Source organism: Rhinopithecus bieti, unplaced genomic scaffold, assembly GCF_001698545.2.
Source record: "Rhinopithecus bieti isolate Rb0 unplaced genomic scaffold, ASM169854v2 scaffold_5216, whole genome shotgun sequence".
NCBI classification, from domain to species: Eukaryota; Metazoa; Chordata; class Mammalia; order Primates; family Cercopithecidae; genus Rhinopithecus; species Rhinopithecus bieti.
The window spans coordinates 1,870,604-1,884,420 of record NW_016805021.1 but is presented as its reverse complement, the minus strand read 5'-3'; the positions used below and the strand labels follow the sequence as shown (position 1 = coordinate 1,884,420).

Here is a 13,817-nt window from a genome sequence, read left to right as displayed (position 1 = left end):
AAAAAAAAAAAAAAAAAAAAAAAAAAAAGGAAAGAAAAAAGAAAATCTCTTTATTTCATCTTCTTTCCTAAAGAATATATTTGCTGGATAAAGAATTCTGTGTTGATGGTTTTGCTGCTTTTTTAAAGCACTTTATAAATGTTGCTCCATGGTTTCTGATGAGAAATCTGCCATCACTAAAATATTTGGTTCTCCTATATACAAAGTATTGTTTTCTGCCAGTTGCTTTCAAAATATTTTCTTTACACTTGGTTTCATCACTTTGATTATGATGTGCCTGGGTGCAGTTTTCCTTTTTGGAATTTGCTGTGCCAGTAGACCTGCTTTAAATAGAATACTATGTAAATGTATGTAAATATTTGTCTTTTGCCAAATGTTTGGAAGTTTTCAGCTATTATTTCTTCAGATATTTTTTTCTTCCAGTTGTTCTTTTTGGACTCCTAAGACATGAATATTAGACCGTTTGATATTGTCCTACAGATCCCCAAAGGTCTTCTCATTTTTTTCACTTTTTTCTCTTTGTCATTCAGACTGGGTAATTTCTGCTCATGTATCTTCAAATTTACTGACTCTTCCCTCAGTCATCTTCATTCTGTTGTTGAGACCTTCCAGTAAATTTTGTTATTGTATTTTCAGTTCTACAATTTCCACTTGATTCTTTTTATAGCTTCTATGCTGAGACTTTTAGCTTTCCATTTATTTCAACAGTGTTTACCTTTACTTTATATATTTCCTTTGGAGAAATGTCTTCTTTACTTTGTGTAGCATGATTAAAATAACTAGTTTAACGGCCAGGTGTGCTGGCTCATGCCTGTAATCCCAGCACTTTGGGAGGCCCAGGCAGGCAGATCACTTGAGGTCAGGAGTTTGAGACCAGCCTGGCCAACAGGGTGAAACTCAGTCTCTACTAAAAATACAAAAAAATTATCTGGGCATCGTGGTACACACCTGTAGTCCCAGCTACTCAGGAGGCTGAGGCAGGAGAATCACTTGCACCCTGGGGGTGCAGGATGCAGTGAGCCAAGAGTATGCCACTATACTCCAGCCTGGGTGATAGAGACTCTCAAAAATAAATAAAATAAAAAATAAAATAACTAGTTTAAGTCTTTTTCTGATAATTCTGACATTTGGGTAACCTTAGAGTTGGCTCTTGTTCATTGTCTTTTCCCTGGAGAGTTGCTTAGGTTTCACTAGTTCTTTGCCAAGTAATTTTGGATTGTTTCTGGGATATATTTGGAATATTATTATATTCTCTATCCTGTTTAAATCTTCATAAGAATGTTTTTGTTTTGTTTTTTTGTTTTAACAGACCATCAATCCAGTTAAGTTTCAGAGCACACATCCTGGCCATTTTTTTGGTGGCTGTGGTTCCAATGTTAGTTTTCACTGCCTTTGTTAAGCTGTTCTTTGCCCCAATTGTGCACCATCTGGTGGCTAATCTGAAACCTGGACAGTGGTCTACACTGTAATTCAGGGTTCAGAACCTTTGCTCACCTTGCTTCTGGTGAGTTTCACACATACACAGCTTGGGAGATGATCCCAGGATTTTATTCACAGTTTTAAGGGTTCCTTTCCTTTAGTTCCCTCCTATTTGTGATCTTACCTATACTCTGGTTTCTAGAACCCCATTCTTGGTTTCTGGCTTTCTAGAAAGTCAGGGCTTTAGCCTCCCCACACCATTGCCAGTGTTCTGCCCTACAATGTCTGCCGCTAGTGCACCGGGGGTAAGAGAAGACACCTCTTTACTGCTGCGGGATTGATGTAGAGCAAGGAAAGTCCAGAAGGTTCCAAGTCATTACCCATGGTGTCTACTGTTGGGGAGGTGGGTCTTACTGCATCTTTCCTGAGGCTTAGAATAGTACAATTAAATTAAAAACGGTTTTGTCCCATAGCCTCCAACCTCCTTTCTGGTCCTCTGACTAGAAAGAGCAAATTGCTTCTTGGACTCTTTCTCTGTCAGCTAGCATTTCCAGTTGTCCTGTTAAATGTCTTTTTTCTTTTTCCTTTTTATTTATTTATTTTTTTGAGACAAGATTTTGCTCTGTTGCACGATCACAGCTCACTGAAGCCTCAACCTTTTGGGCTCAAGTGATCCTCCCACCTCAGCCCCCATGAAGCTGGTACCACAGGTATAGCCACCACACCTGGCTATTTTTTTAAATTATTTTATTTTGTAGAGACAGTGTCTCCCTGTGTTGCTCACTCTGGTCTCAACCCGAGCTCAGTGTGAGCCACTGCACCTGGCCCTGTTATGTGTCTGTGTGGATTTTCTAGTTTATTCTGTTTGGGATTTGTCTGGCTTCTACAATGTGTGGGGCCATGTCTTCCATCAGTTTTTAAAATTCTGCATTCTATCTAAGTATTTTCTGTGTCCTATTCTCACCTCTCCTCTCACAGCTAATGAAGCACATTAAAATTTTTCACTGTATTCTCTACAGGTCTTCTGGTTTTTTCCAGCTGTTTCTCCCATGTTGCTCTGTGAATAGTTTCTCCTGAGTTACCTTCCAGTTTATAAATTACCCCTGATTGGCTGTTCTATTACATCTATTTACTGAGTTTTAAAGTGCAGTTTTTAATGTATATTCTTTAAATGTTTATATTCAGTTCTTTTCCAGATTAGCTCCACAACTTTTTATAGTATAGTTTCCCATTTCCTGCAAGTACATTCACACACCTGACTTTATTTTCTTAAGCAAAGAAAACAAATCTAATACCTACATCTGTGAGTTTGTTTTCATTGCTTCAAGTAATTCTTGCCTCTGGAATCTAGTTTCCTTATATGATTACTTATTTTTTTACTATGTGTTACTAGACATATTTGAAAAGTAATTTGAGGACTACAGTGAAATTACTTTTCCATGGAAAGTATTTACATTTTACTTTCTCTGTCACCTGGAGGCATTACTAGTGTGGGAACACTTAAAGGAAGTTCAGTGCTTAAGATTCTTTAGATCACTGGGGCAATTCTAAACTTGCCTGTTCTTTTACATTGATTCTTCCACCTCTGATTCATTATCATCCTAAAGGTGAAACTATTTGGGGATCTCAGCCTACTGTGTGGAGGGTCTCCCGTTAGGTGCATCACCTTATATGGGCCCTGAACTTTAATTTCTGTCCCCCTCACTCATAAGGTTGTCAGAGTAAGGGTCCATGCTCACTTCTCTTATTCTCTTTACTTTTGGACTAGTCATTCCTTATTGTCTGGAAAATCTCTTTGATGTTTTAAGATTATTCTTGTATTTTAATCAGGAATTGTTTTCAACAGGAACATGATGTAAATATCCAAGCATGCAATTTTCAGAAACAGGAAGTTTCCCACAATTGAATCTTTGTTCCTACATGGCCAAATCCTACTCCTTCTGTTGTCATACTCTGCACTTAAGCGCATACTACTTGTGGCATGGAATCCATAAATGTTGATAAAGAACTATGTCTAATTCTGTCAGAACAATTAATCATTTTTAGAAATTTTTGCTTAGAAACCTGGTAAAGTGCTCTGCATGTAGCAAGTATAAAAACACACAAAGTTTGTTGAACAGCTGCATAAAACAGATGGGCTAGATTTTACTTCATATTTCAAAATTCAGAGAAAGAGAGTAGTATTAAAAGACATAAGCCAAAAATAGATCATTGCAGACTGAGTACAAAGAACTATTCTATTTCTTCACTCTTAAAAAATTAAAATTTCAAATTACGTACCAATGACCAAATAAGTAACATTCAGAAACATACTATATATCTACAAAGAATACTTCAAAATGTGCCTCCAAATTCAGGCACATAATTCCAATTTTTATTGAATGTAGAGATTTTAAGAAAACAAATCCAAAGCTATTCCATCATGGAACAGCCCTCTACCATTTGGTTATTTTAAGACTGTGCAGTTACTTACATGGCAGAATACACACACTATATTAAGAAAACATAAATTGGGTTTGATATGCAATTGTTTTCATCTTACACCATTTCAATACATTTCACAAATTATAACAGGTTGCCATTTTAGTGAATATCTGCAACACTTTACATTGTTCATGAAGTAGCTACTTCCAGAAGGCTGATATTCTCCTCCAAATTGTCTTTGGCTAGTACTACAGATGTGATTCAGTCCAAGCTATATGCCCAAACTGATTAAAATTCTCAGTCTCTCCTAGCTTGAGACCTCAGATCCTGAGTTATAACTTTGACTTGATCTTCAAGTTGAGATGCTTCATAAATATTTTTCTTAAAACAGGGCTATTTAACATAATTTATTTTTCTTGAAATATATGAGTGTTTTGATACAAAACATATTACACATAAGAATGTTTAAAGTATCAAAATAATGATTAAATTTTTTACACAAATGACAGGACTACAGTATGCCCCCCACTTTTTTGATGTTTGAAGAGGAAAGCTCTGTAACAATTTCAAATACATAGGATTTAACTTATGTTAATATCCTGTTATAAAAAATAACTACCATATAAAGAATTTAAAATATGCAAAAGTAATTAGTTTATTTAAATTTATACTTATACATTGGTGTCAGTGAAAATATGCTGAGTTGCCAAGAAATTTCTAAGGATTAAAGTGGAAGTAAAAAAACCTGTTTCAGGGTTCATTTATTGCTACATAATGACTACTTCAAGGGTCATCTGGCCTGTCGTCAGTCACTCTTAGAAGTGGTAAATACAGTGGTATACTTTGGAAGGAAAGGAGGAAAAAAATAATGCACTGTGATACAAAAATATTACCTATATATAAATTATTAAAGATTTATAAAACACATTCAGAATATGTTCTTGCTATAAAAACAATATACTTAAATATAGAAGCAAAAGTCCTGAAGCACCCACAATTATTTTAATATCCATTTAATCAGGAAAAACTATATATATGGATATATAATACATACATATATAATAATTTGAGAAGAAAAAAGGCAAAATTCTGATTTTAATCCAAAAAAGAGTTTATCTAATTATGGAGGTAGGTCTCCACTCCAATTATACAAATAAGTTATCAGCTTTATTCAAAGAATTATAAGTCTAAGATCTCGAAACTGGTTTTTGTGCCACTGAAATACAATTTTGACAGACTTTAGAAACCAGTATTCTAACTGGCATATACACAAAACAGATATTTCCTTCATAAGGTTACATCTGAAAAGAGCCTCATTAAAATCATTATTGGCATAAAGAGGTATACCTAAGTGCAGATACTTTGGCTTAGCATTTAAATAACACAGTAAATGCTACAAATTTCTTAGAAGAAATCTTTGTCTTTTTAGTACTTAAATTAATTGTAAAGCTTCAAAAGTATGGATCTCTTAAATTTTAGATATTTAAATATTGTGCTAATGATCTGAAAAGATCATTCCTGCCTAAAGAGCAAAGCTTATGTGTTTCAAAAATCAGACATATTTATACTTTTAGTGTTTGTGGCATTTCAGCTTTAGTGCTGGAGTTAGTTTTAACAAATCAGGTTGCAATATGTAATACGGCACATTCTTTCACTAAAAAAGATGTTCTATAATGAAAAACACTAATTCTATTTCTAATGGTAAACTAGAGTTGGAGGTCCCACCATGGATCACAGGTATCAGAGCACTATCAAGATCATTTAGATAATGCTGAGGCAGAAGTTGGCCTTCAGATCCTGCCTGAAATTCAACCTGGAAAAAAAAAACATCTTGATAAGAAAATGAGCAATCTTGTCTAGCTCAGAATGTGAATATAAAATAAGTGAAATATTTTAAAATATCAGTTCAAGCATGTTAAATAAAATATTGATATATTTATTTTAAAAATTCTACATTCTCCTGTATCTTTTATCTGTCTACTACATAAATTATAATTGTCCCTCCCCATATATCACAAAGATAAAATTCCACTATGTCATACTTTGTTTCCTCTAAATGAACACATAAACAAATTAGAGAGATTAAGCTTTGAATAACTGCCGACACTACTTAAATTAAAAACCCCATGGTATTAAAAATACTTAAATTTCAAATTTGTTATTGCAATAATATTTAATATTAGACTCTAATGTTGGTGCAAATTACATTTTAATACATTTGGCTAAAAAAAAATTTACAGTGCTTACTGAAATATAGTGGGTGCTTCCTTGAAAAGAGGGCTTTTAATAGTGAGATAAAAACAAGACCCCTTTTCCAGTGAGAACTATGAGTAAAACATATCCTGGCTGAAGAAAAGCAAACCTTCAGCATATGAACTCACCCATGTTTAGATTAACTATTCTAATGAAGTCTCTGATTTGAAAATCTATATTGGATGTTGGAAAGAGTTACTTGGATGTCAGAAAGACAACTTTCAGTTCAAATCTGTTAGGAAAATAAATATTCCTATTCCTAAAAAATTAGAAATATTTTCCTAACAGATTTGAACTGAAAGTTGAAAGAAAACCAATTGTTTTACATGCAAGATGATCATCACTCCTTGTTAAGAGAAATATGCATTAAAATAACACTGGGGGCCAGGCGTGGTGGCTCACACCTATAATCCCAACACTTTGGGAGGCCGAGGCAGGAGAATTGCTTGAGCCCAGGAGTTCAAGACCAGCCTGGGAAACACAGTGAGACCCCATCTCTTTAAAAAGTAATAATATTAATAATAATGCAGTATTATTTTTTACCTATCAAATTGTCCAAGTTCAAAAGTTTGATTATATACTTCTTTGATAAGGATGTGGGGGAGGCCAGGTGCAGTGGCTCACATCTATAATCCCAGCACTTTGGGAGGCCAAGGTGGGTGGATCACGTGAGGTCAAGAGTTCAAGACTGGTCCAGCCAACATGGTGAAACCCCATGTCTGCTAAAAATACAAATATTAGCAAGGTGTGGTGGCACATGCCTGTAGTCCCAGCTACTTGGAAGGCTGAGGCAGGAGAACTGCTGGAACCCAGGGGGTAGAGGCTGCAGTGAGCCAAAATCATGCCACTGCACTCTAGCCTGGGTGGCAGAATGAGACTCTGTCTCAAAAAAAGGATGTAGGGGAAAGAGCTCTCACAAATTGCTGGAGGAAATAAATATAAATTGACATAACTTCTATATGGGATAATATGGTAACATCTATTGAATATATACTCAGGCCTGGAAATTCTACTCAGAATTTTTCTTATAGATATACTATGTAAAAGCAAAATATTGTGGACAACCTGAATGTCTATCAACATATATCAAATATGCACAAACAACGAGTTAGATAAATTATGGTACATTTACATAATCGACTACTATGCCACTGTTAAAAAGAATGTACACTAGTATTAATATCTTTAAGATATATTAAAGAAGGTAAAAAATCTGTAAAAGGGGGAGATGAAAAAGGAGGACACACACTTATTTGCTTGTACATGCGTAAAATCACAAAGAATACATAAGAAATGAGTAACACTGATTGCTTGGCTGGAGAGGGAGGATAAAGAAAAGTATGGAGGTGAACTGATGGGCTGGATGTCAACAGTAGGAAAGATATTTCCAAGGCTGTTGCCTTATACAACTCTACTGGGAACCATTTACATTGTAGTTTGGAGTTATTATCTCGAGTCCACCAGTTACACAGAATACAGTGTGAATGCTGCTGTCTGCAAATATTCGGTGAGGTGGTCCTGTTATATATACACTTTTAGACTTTTAAGATTTAAATCATGTACATATAGAATCTAGTCAGAATAAGTAAATTTTAAAACCTACCTATAAAAGGCAGAGTAGTCATGGAGATGGGTTCAGTAAACTATGGCCTACAGGCCAAACTTGGCCCCACTGGGTAAACAAAATTTCACTGGAACATAGCCACACTTATTTGTTTACATACTGTGAATGGCTGCTTTCCCAATATAACGGTAGTGTTGAGCAGTTGTGAAAGAAACCATACTGCCTACAATGTCCAAAATAGTTACTGTCTGTCCTTTTACGAAAAAAGTTTGCTGACCCCTGTTGTGGAGATTAATACAGATAATATATGTGAAGTGTGTAGCACACATTTGATGCTCAACAAATTTTCATTCTCTTTCATCTCAAAAGGTGAAGAAAAACTTGACTATTTTAATATGCAATACATTCATTTCAAAATACATCACAAAACAGGCCTCACCATATCAGTGTCAGTGGAAACTCTGAGTCCAATTTTATTCATCCCATTACTCTTTAGAGTTTTCAGGTGAGGGCACAGGGCAGCACTACAAGCCATGGCTATTTCTTTTGCAAACTGGTAACAAGTTGATAAAATAGATAAATCCTGGTCCTTTAGAAAGTAGAACACCTGAAATGTATTTAATTAGGCAACAAGTCATGATTAAAATTAAAAGTAACTTTAAAATGCAACAATTGCTGCTTTCAAGTTTAAATTCCAATGTAAAATACCATGAAAATCATTAGTTGTGAGAATTCAATATCAATAGCTTGATCTGTACTATAAGTAAAAACATAAAACCAAAAGTTATGGTAAATATGGAAACGTCTCAGCAATTTTTGCCTGAAGTTAATTGTAGCAAGGAAAGCCTTGTTAAATCAGTATGAGTCTATCCTGTAAAGAACACCTATATGAAGTTAAGATAAAACAAATCATGTTCCATTGTGCCTATATTCTCCATAGGTTCTATTTTGCACATGTAATAAAATCACAAAGAATGCATAAGAAATAAATATGAGGGGGAATAAGGAGGTAGACTAAGGAGTTGGGGGTCTATAGTTTCATATCCTCTAATTTAAAGAAAATACGAAAGCATGAAAAAATAACTTTCATATGTGAATGCTGATTATAAATAAATGACAATATCTTATTTTTCATAATGTCTGAGGAAAATGAAAATATGGTCAAGTAACATATTACAGTACTAAGACGGCAATGCTGCCAACACAGATGGTAGGCAGTACCACCATTTGATAGCCTGAACTAACCCTATGGAAATCCAATTCTGGTGTATAAAAGTCTGGGGTGGAAATGTGTATGTCTCAAAGTGTAACATAAAAAGTATAATAAGCTACGCATAAATATTTAGAGGTTGAATATGCACAATCTCCAAAGAACAAAAATCATACTGAAACACAGCATGTAAAGGGACCTTCTTTCTTAGCTACCTCGGTACACTTTACAATCTTCTCATCAGTTTCAAAATCTGCTTCCAGTTTTATTTTTTCACTTGGAAATCCTTGTAATGATATTCCATCCACTGAACTGGTAACGCTATGAAATAAAACATAATACAATAGAATTATTGGCACCAATGTGTTTTTTGAAATGAATTATTAGATTTGAACAGACGGAATGAGGGAAAAAATATAAAAGAAGATATCTCCATTATATACAAAATAATTAAATCTGTAGTTCACATTCATTTACCAAGATTTCTTGATTGTGTAGTAATCTTTTTTCGTTCATCAATAAATTATATCCCCTTTTTCATATGCCCAATTCAGACCTGAAGTTTAAAATACCTTAGATAGTCTAATAAAAAAGCTGCCTCATGAATTCAAAAACTATTTTGGAATCCTTCAGCCCTCTTCTTCCTTCTTTGCTCCAGACCCCTTAGCCAATCTCAAAAAAAGAAAGAAAATGGGTAACTGAAGAGAGGAAGGAGTGGCAGTAATAATCTGTAAGGCCTCTAATGTAAATATTATTAAATTCAGTTGTTTGTATTTATAGTAAATCAAAATAATACAGTATATATCTTCCAAAGGGAATCTTTTACTTATGTGACAAAAATAGGTACCATCTGAAAGAAAAAGTGTCTTGCCTTTCTCAGCTGTGGCATCAAGCCCACACTGCTACACAATGGATGTTTCATCATCAAGCCCCTCCCAAATAGACCATCCTGGCCCAAAAACCACACCACCATTTATGAAGTTAGTTAGGTACATATTTGATAAACAGATTGCATTCATTAATTTGAGTAAAGGCATTTAAATTGATGGTATAAAAATTGATTCGTTCATAAAATATTTAATTTTATTAATAGGATGTTTTAATCCTGCACTTCCCTTCAAATCAATTATATTTTAGAATTTAAAAATTCCTACCCTTTGTTTCCTTTTTCTTCAGCATCTACCCAGCAGATATCCACATATTCTCTCAGGTCTACTGCATCAATTTTCCCACATGTAATTTTAAAGTCCTTCTGCTCTCGTAAAGCTAGCCGCAAGCCATTCATGGTCTCTGGAGTTATTTGTACCATTAAGCCATCTAGAAATGAGAGTAAGTTTTACATTTCTTTTGCCAAATACCAATGTGTATATCTAAGCCATAAAATTTGCTACCAAAATACGTTGTGTGTAAGATTCAAGTTTTAAATCATTTGCTAATCATCTTAATGGTTGTTTTCCACTAGGAAATAAGTATTTTGCAAAGTTAAGAATTTTTTTTTAAGGTTGAAACAAAGATGAGAATTTTTGCTTCTGGCTATGATGAAATAACTCATACCAGATAGCCCTTTCATGACAACCAACCCTAAGACTAGACAAAATATATGAGATAACTGTTTTTAGGTTCTGGACAATAGGCAGTGCAATACTGAGATCCCTAGAGGGAATCTGAAGAGGTTAAGCCCACAGTTATCTCCAGGTACAGAGAGGAAATTATTCCCAGACAGAGAGCCCTTACTCTCTGTCCTGGGCTCTCTGCGTGGGGATAATTTCTTTAAGGTGACCCACTAAGTCTACAATGGCCCTATTGGCTGAGAATTCAGAGATAAAGAGTTTGGTGAAGCCTAGAATCTGCAGTCAGGACACTTAAGAGTGGGACACTAGAAAACTGCATGGAAGACTTTGAAGTCTTTGGACTAGAACTGGGGACACAATAACAGAGACTAGATGAGGCTTAAACATAGCATAGTGTTATAGCATGGGGAACAGAATGGAGATAATAGAAGTTAAATAATGTTGGGGGAATTTGGTCATGTGGACCAACCAAAGTGAATAGACTTTATTAACACCTCATTAACAAGCATTGTAGACAAGCCAAAATGAAGCCCTTACAAAATCTATAGGCAAAATAGATTTGAAGACTGAGTACTGTCAAATTAGTGGGGACTGGGAAACACCTTAGGATTTCTACAAATCCATCTTAATAAAGTGAAAAATCAAGTTTATGCAATGTCAAGGTTATCAACCATGAAAGTGCCTACTAAAACATAAACCTTCTTCAGCAAAATGTAATTAGAATCTAGTTTCTAAAGCATGTAACAATGACAAATACACAATCAAAAATTACTAGACAGGCCAGGTGTGGTGGCTCACAACTGTAATCCCAGTGCTTAGGGAGGCCAAGGAGGGAGTATCTCTTAAGGCCAGGAGTTCAAGACCAGCCTGGACAACACAGTGAAACCCCATCTCTACAAAACGTTCAAAAATTAGCCAGGTGTGGTGGTGTACACCTGCAGTTCCACCTACTCAGGAGGCTGATGCAGGAGGATCACTTAGCCCAGGAGTTCAAGGCTGCAGTGAGCTATGACTGTACCACTGTACTCCAGCCTGGGCAACAGAGTGAGAGCCTGTCTAAAAAAAAAAAAAAAAAAAAAAAAAAAAAAAAAAAAAAAAAAAAAAAAAAATTACTAGACAGAAATGAGAAAATGTGACCCCTTCGGCAACTGAAGCCAACTTCAAGATGGCCAATTAAGCATATAAAAATTTTAAAAGAGCTATAATAAATATATTCAAAGACAGGCTAGGAGCAGTGGCTCATGCCTGTAATCCCAGCACTTTGGGAGGCCGAGGCAGGCGGATCATGAGGTCAGGAGATCGAGATCATCCTGGCTAACACGGTGAAACCCTGTCTCTACTAAAAATACAAAAAATTAGCCAGGCGAGGTGGCGGGCGCCTGTAGTCCCAGCTACTCAGGAGGCTGAGGCAGAAGAATGGCGTGAACCTAGGAGGTAGAGCTTCCAGTGAGCCAAGATCGCGCCACTACACTCCAGTCTGGGCAAGAGAGTGAGACTCCGTTTCAAAAAATATATACACACACACACACACACACACACACATATATATGTATATATATGTATGTATATTCAAAGACCTACAGGAAACACATTCAAAGAATAAAAAGCAAATATAGGCTAAATAAAGGTATAATAAATCTTGAGAGAAATACCAACTGGAAAAAGAAACAAAAAGAAATTCTGGAACAGGAGAGTACAATCTAACTAAAACTGAAACCTCAAAGGAGAGACTTAACAGTAGACTAAAGAAGACAAAAAAAGAACTGGAGAAAATAAAGAAAAATCAGAATAAATAAAGAAAAGTATCCAATCTGAAGAACACAAAGAAAAAACATTGAAGAAAAAATGAGCAGAGCATCCAGAATCTATGGGATGACACAAAACAATCTAACACACACGTACATATATTTGCACACACAGACACACACACACACCACACACACACAGTGACAGAGTCCTAGAAGAGGAGAGACTGGGATCTAGGCACACATAGTTAAGCTGATAAAAAACAAATATAAAGATGGTATCTCAAAAACAGACTGATGCCAGTGGCTCATACCTGTAATCCCAGTATTTTGGGGAGGCTAAGGTGGGAGCATCACTTGAGTCCAGGAGATTTAGACCAGCCTGGACAACATAGGAAGACCTCATCTTTACAATCTTTTTTTTTTTTTAATTAGCCACGCATTGTGGCATGTGCTTGTAGTCCCAACTACTCAAGAGGCTGAGATGGGAGGATCGCTTGAGCTCAGGAGTTCAAGCCCCAGCCTGCACGACATAGTGAGACCTTGTCTCTACAAAAAAACAAAACAAAAAAAATAGCCAGGTGTGGTGGTGTGTGCCTGTAGTCCTAGCTACTCGGGAGGCTGAGGTGGGAGGACTGCCTGAGCCTGGGAGGTTGAGGCTGCAGTGAGCCATGATCATGCCACTGCACTCCCACCTGGGTAAGAATGAGATCCCGGGTGAGAATGAGTCTCAAAAAAAAAAAAGAAAGGAAGAGAAAGAAAAGAAATAAGAGGAAAAATATTTGGATATCTCAAATTCCATTATCAGAGTGACACATATGGCACATAAAAATGAATCATAAAAGTTCACTTCTTAAAAGGTATTAATTGATAAACATGGATCCAGACAGGTGTGCTTACGATTATTGCTTCTATTATATTAAGAGTCCCAGTCAGTAACCAAAATAAATAAATAAAGAGCATAAGAATTGCAAAGAAAAAAGCAAAATTACACAATTTGATTATATAATTTTAGCTACACAGAAAAGTCTAAAAGAATCTACAGATAAATTATTATAAATAAGAGTATATAATGTAGCTGAATATGTTTAAAAATGCAGAGATAAATTTATTTCTACATACCAGAAACAGATTACAATTTTAATTTAATAAGATACTATTTACATCGGCAATAAAATCTATAAGGTAAAGGAATAAATCAAGAAAATATATACAAGGCCTAAACCAAAAATCATAAAGTCACATACCACAAAACAACATTTCAGTCAATGAGGGATCACATATACAACAGTAATCCCATGAGATTATAATACAGTATTTTTTACTGTGCCTTTTCTGTGTTTAGATATGTTTAGATATACACAAATGCCATCATATTATAATTGTCTACCATATTCAGAACAGTAACATGCCATATAGGTTTACAAACTAGGAGCAATTGGCTATACCATATAGCCTAGGTATGCACTAGACTATACCATCTAGGTTTGTGTAAGTGCACTCTGTGAAGTTTGCACAATGACAAGATTGCCTAATGAAACATTTCTCAGAATGTATCCCCATCACTAAGCAACATATAACTGTAGATTTGAAATAAGGTGAGAGTCTACTATATGGATAGGAACACTGAA

At 35.3% G+C, this 13,817-nt stretch overlaps 1 protein-coding gene across 1 annotated transcript in view; it reads right to left on the bottom strand.

Moving 5' to 3' along the window:
* Positions 1-3,531: 3,531 nt before the first annotated feature.
* ZFYVE16 (zinc finger FYVE-type containing 16) overlaps positions 3,532-13,817 on the bottom strand; it is a 61,433-nt gene continuing 51,147 nt past the window's right edge. Inside the window, exons 15-18 of the mRNA XM_017870894.1 lie at positions 10,025-10,187; positions 9,086-9,191; positions 8,100-8,267; positions 3,532-5,656 (exon numbers count right to left, since the gene is read on the bottom strand). Of these exons, the coding sequence (XP_017726383.1) occupies positions 5,498-5,656; positions 8,100-8,267; positions 9,086-9,191; positions 10,025-10,187 (596 nt within the window). The 3' untranslated portion in view covers positions 3,532-5,497. The remainder of the gene's footprint in view (positions 5,657-8,099; positions 8,268-9,085; positions 9,192-10,024; positions 10,188-13,817) is intronic.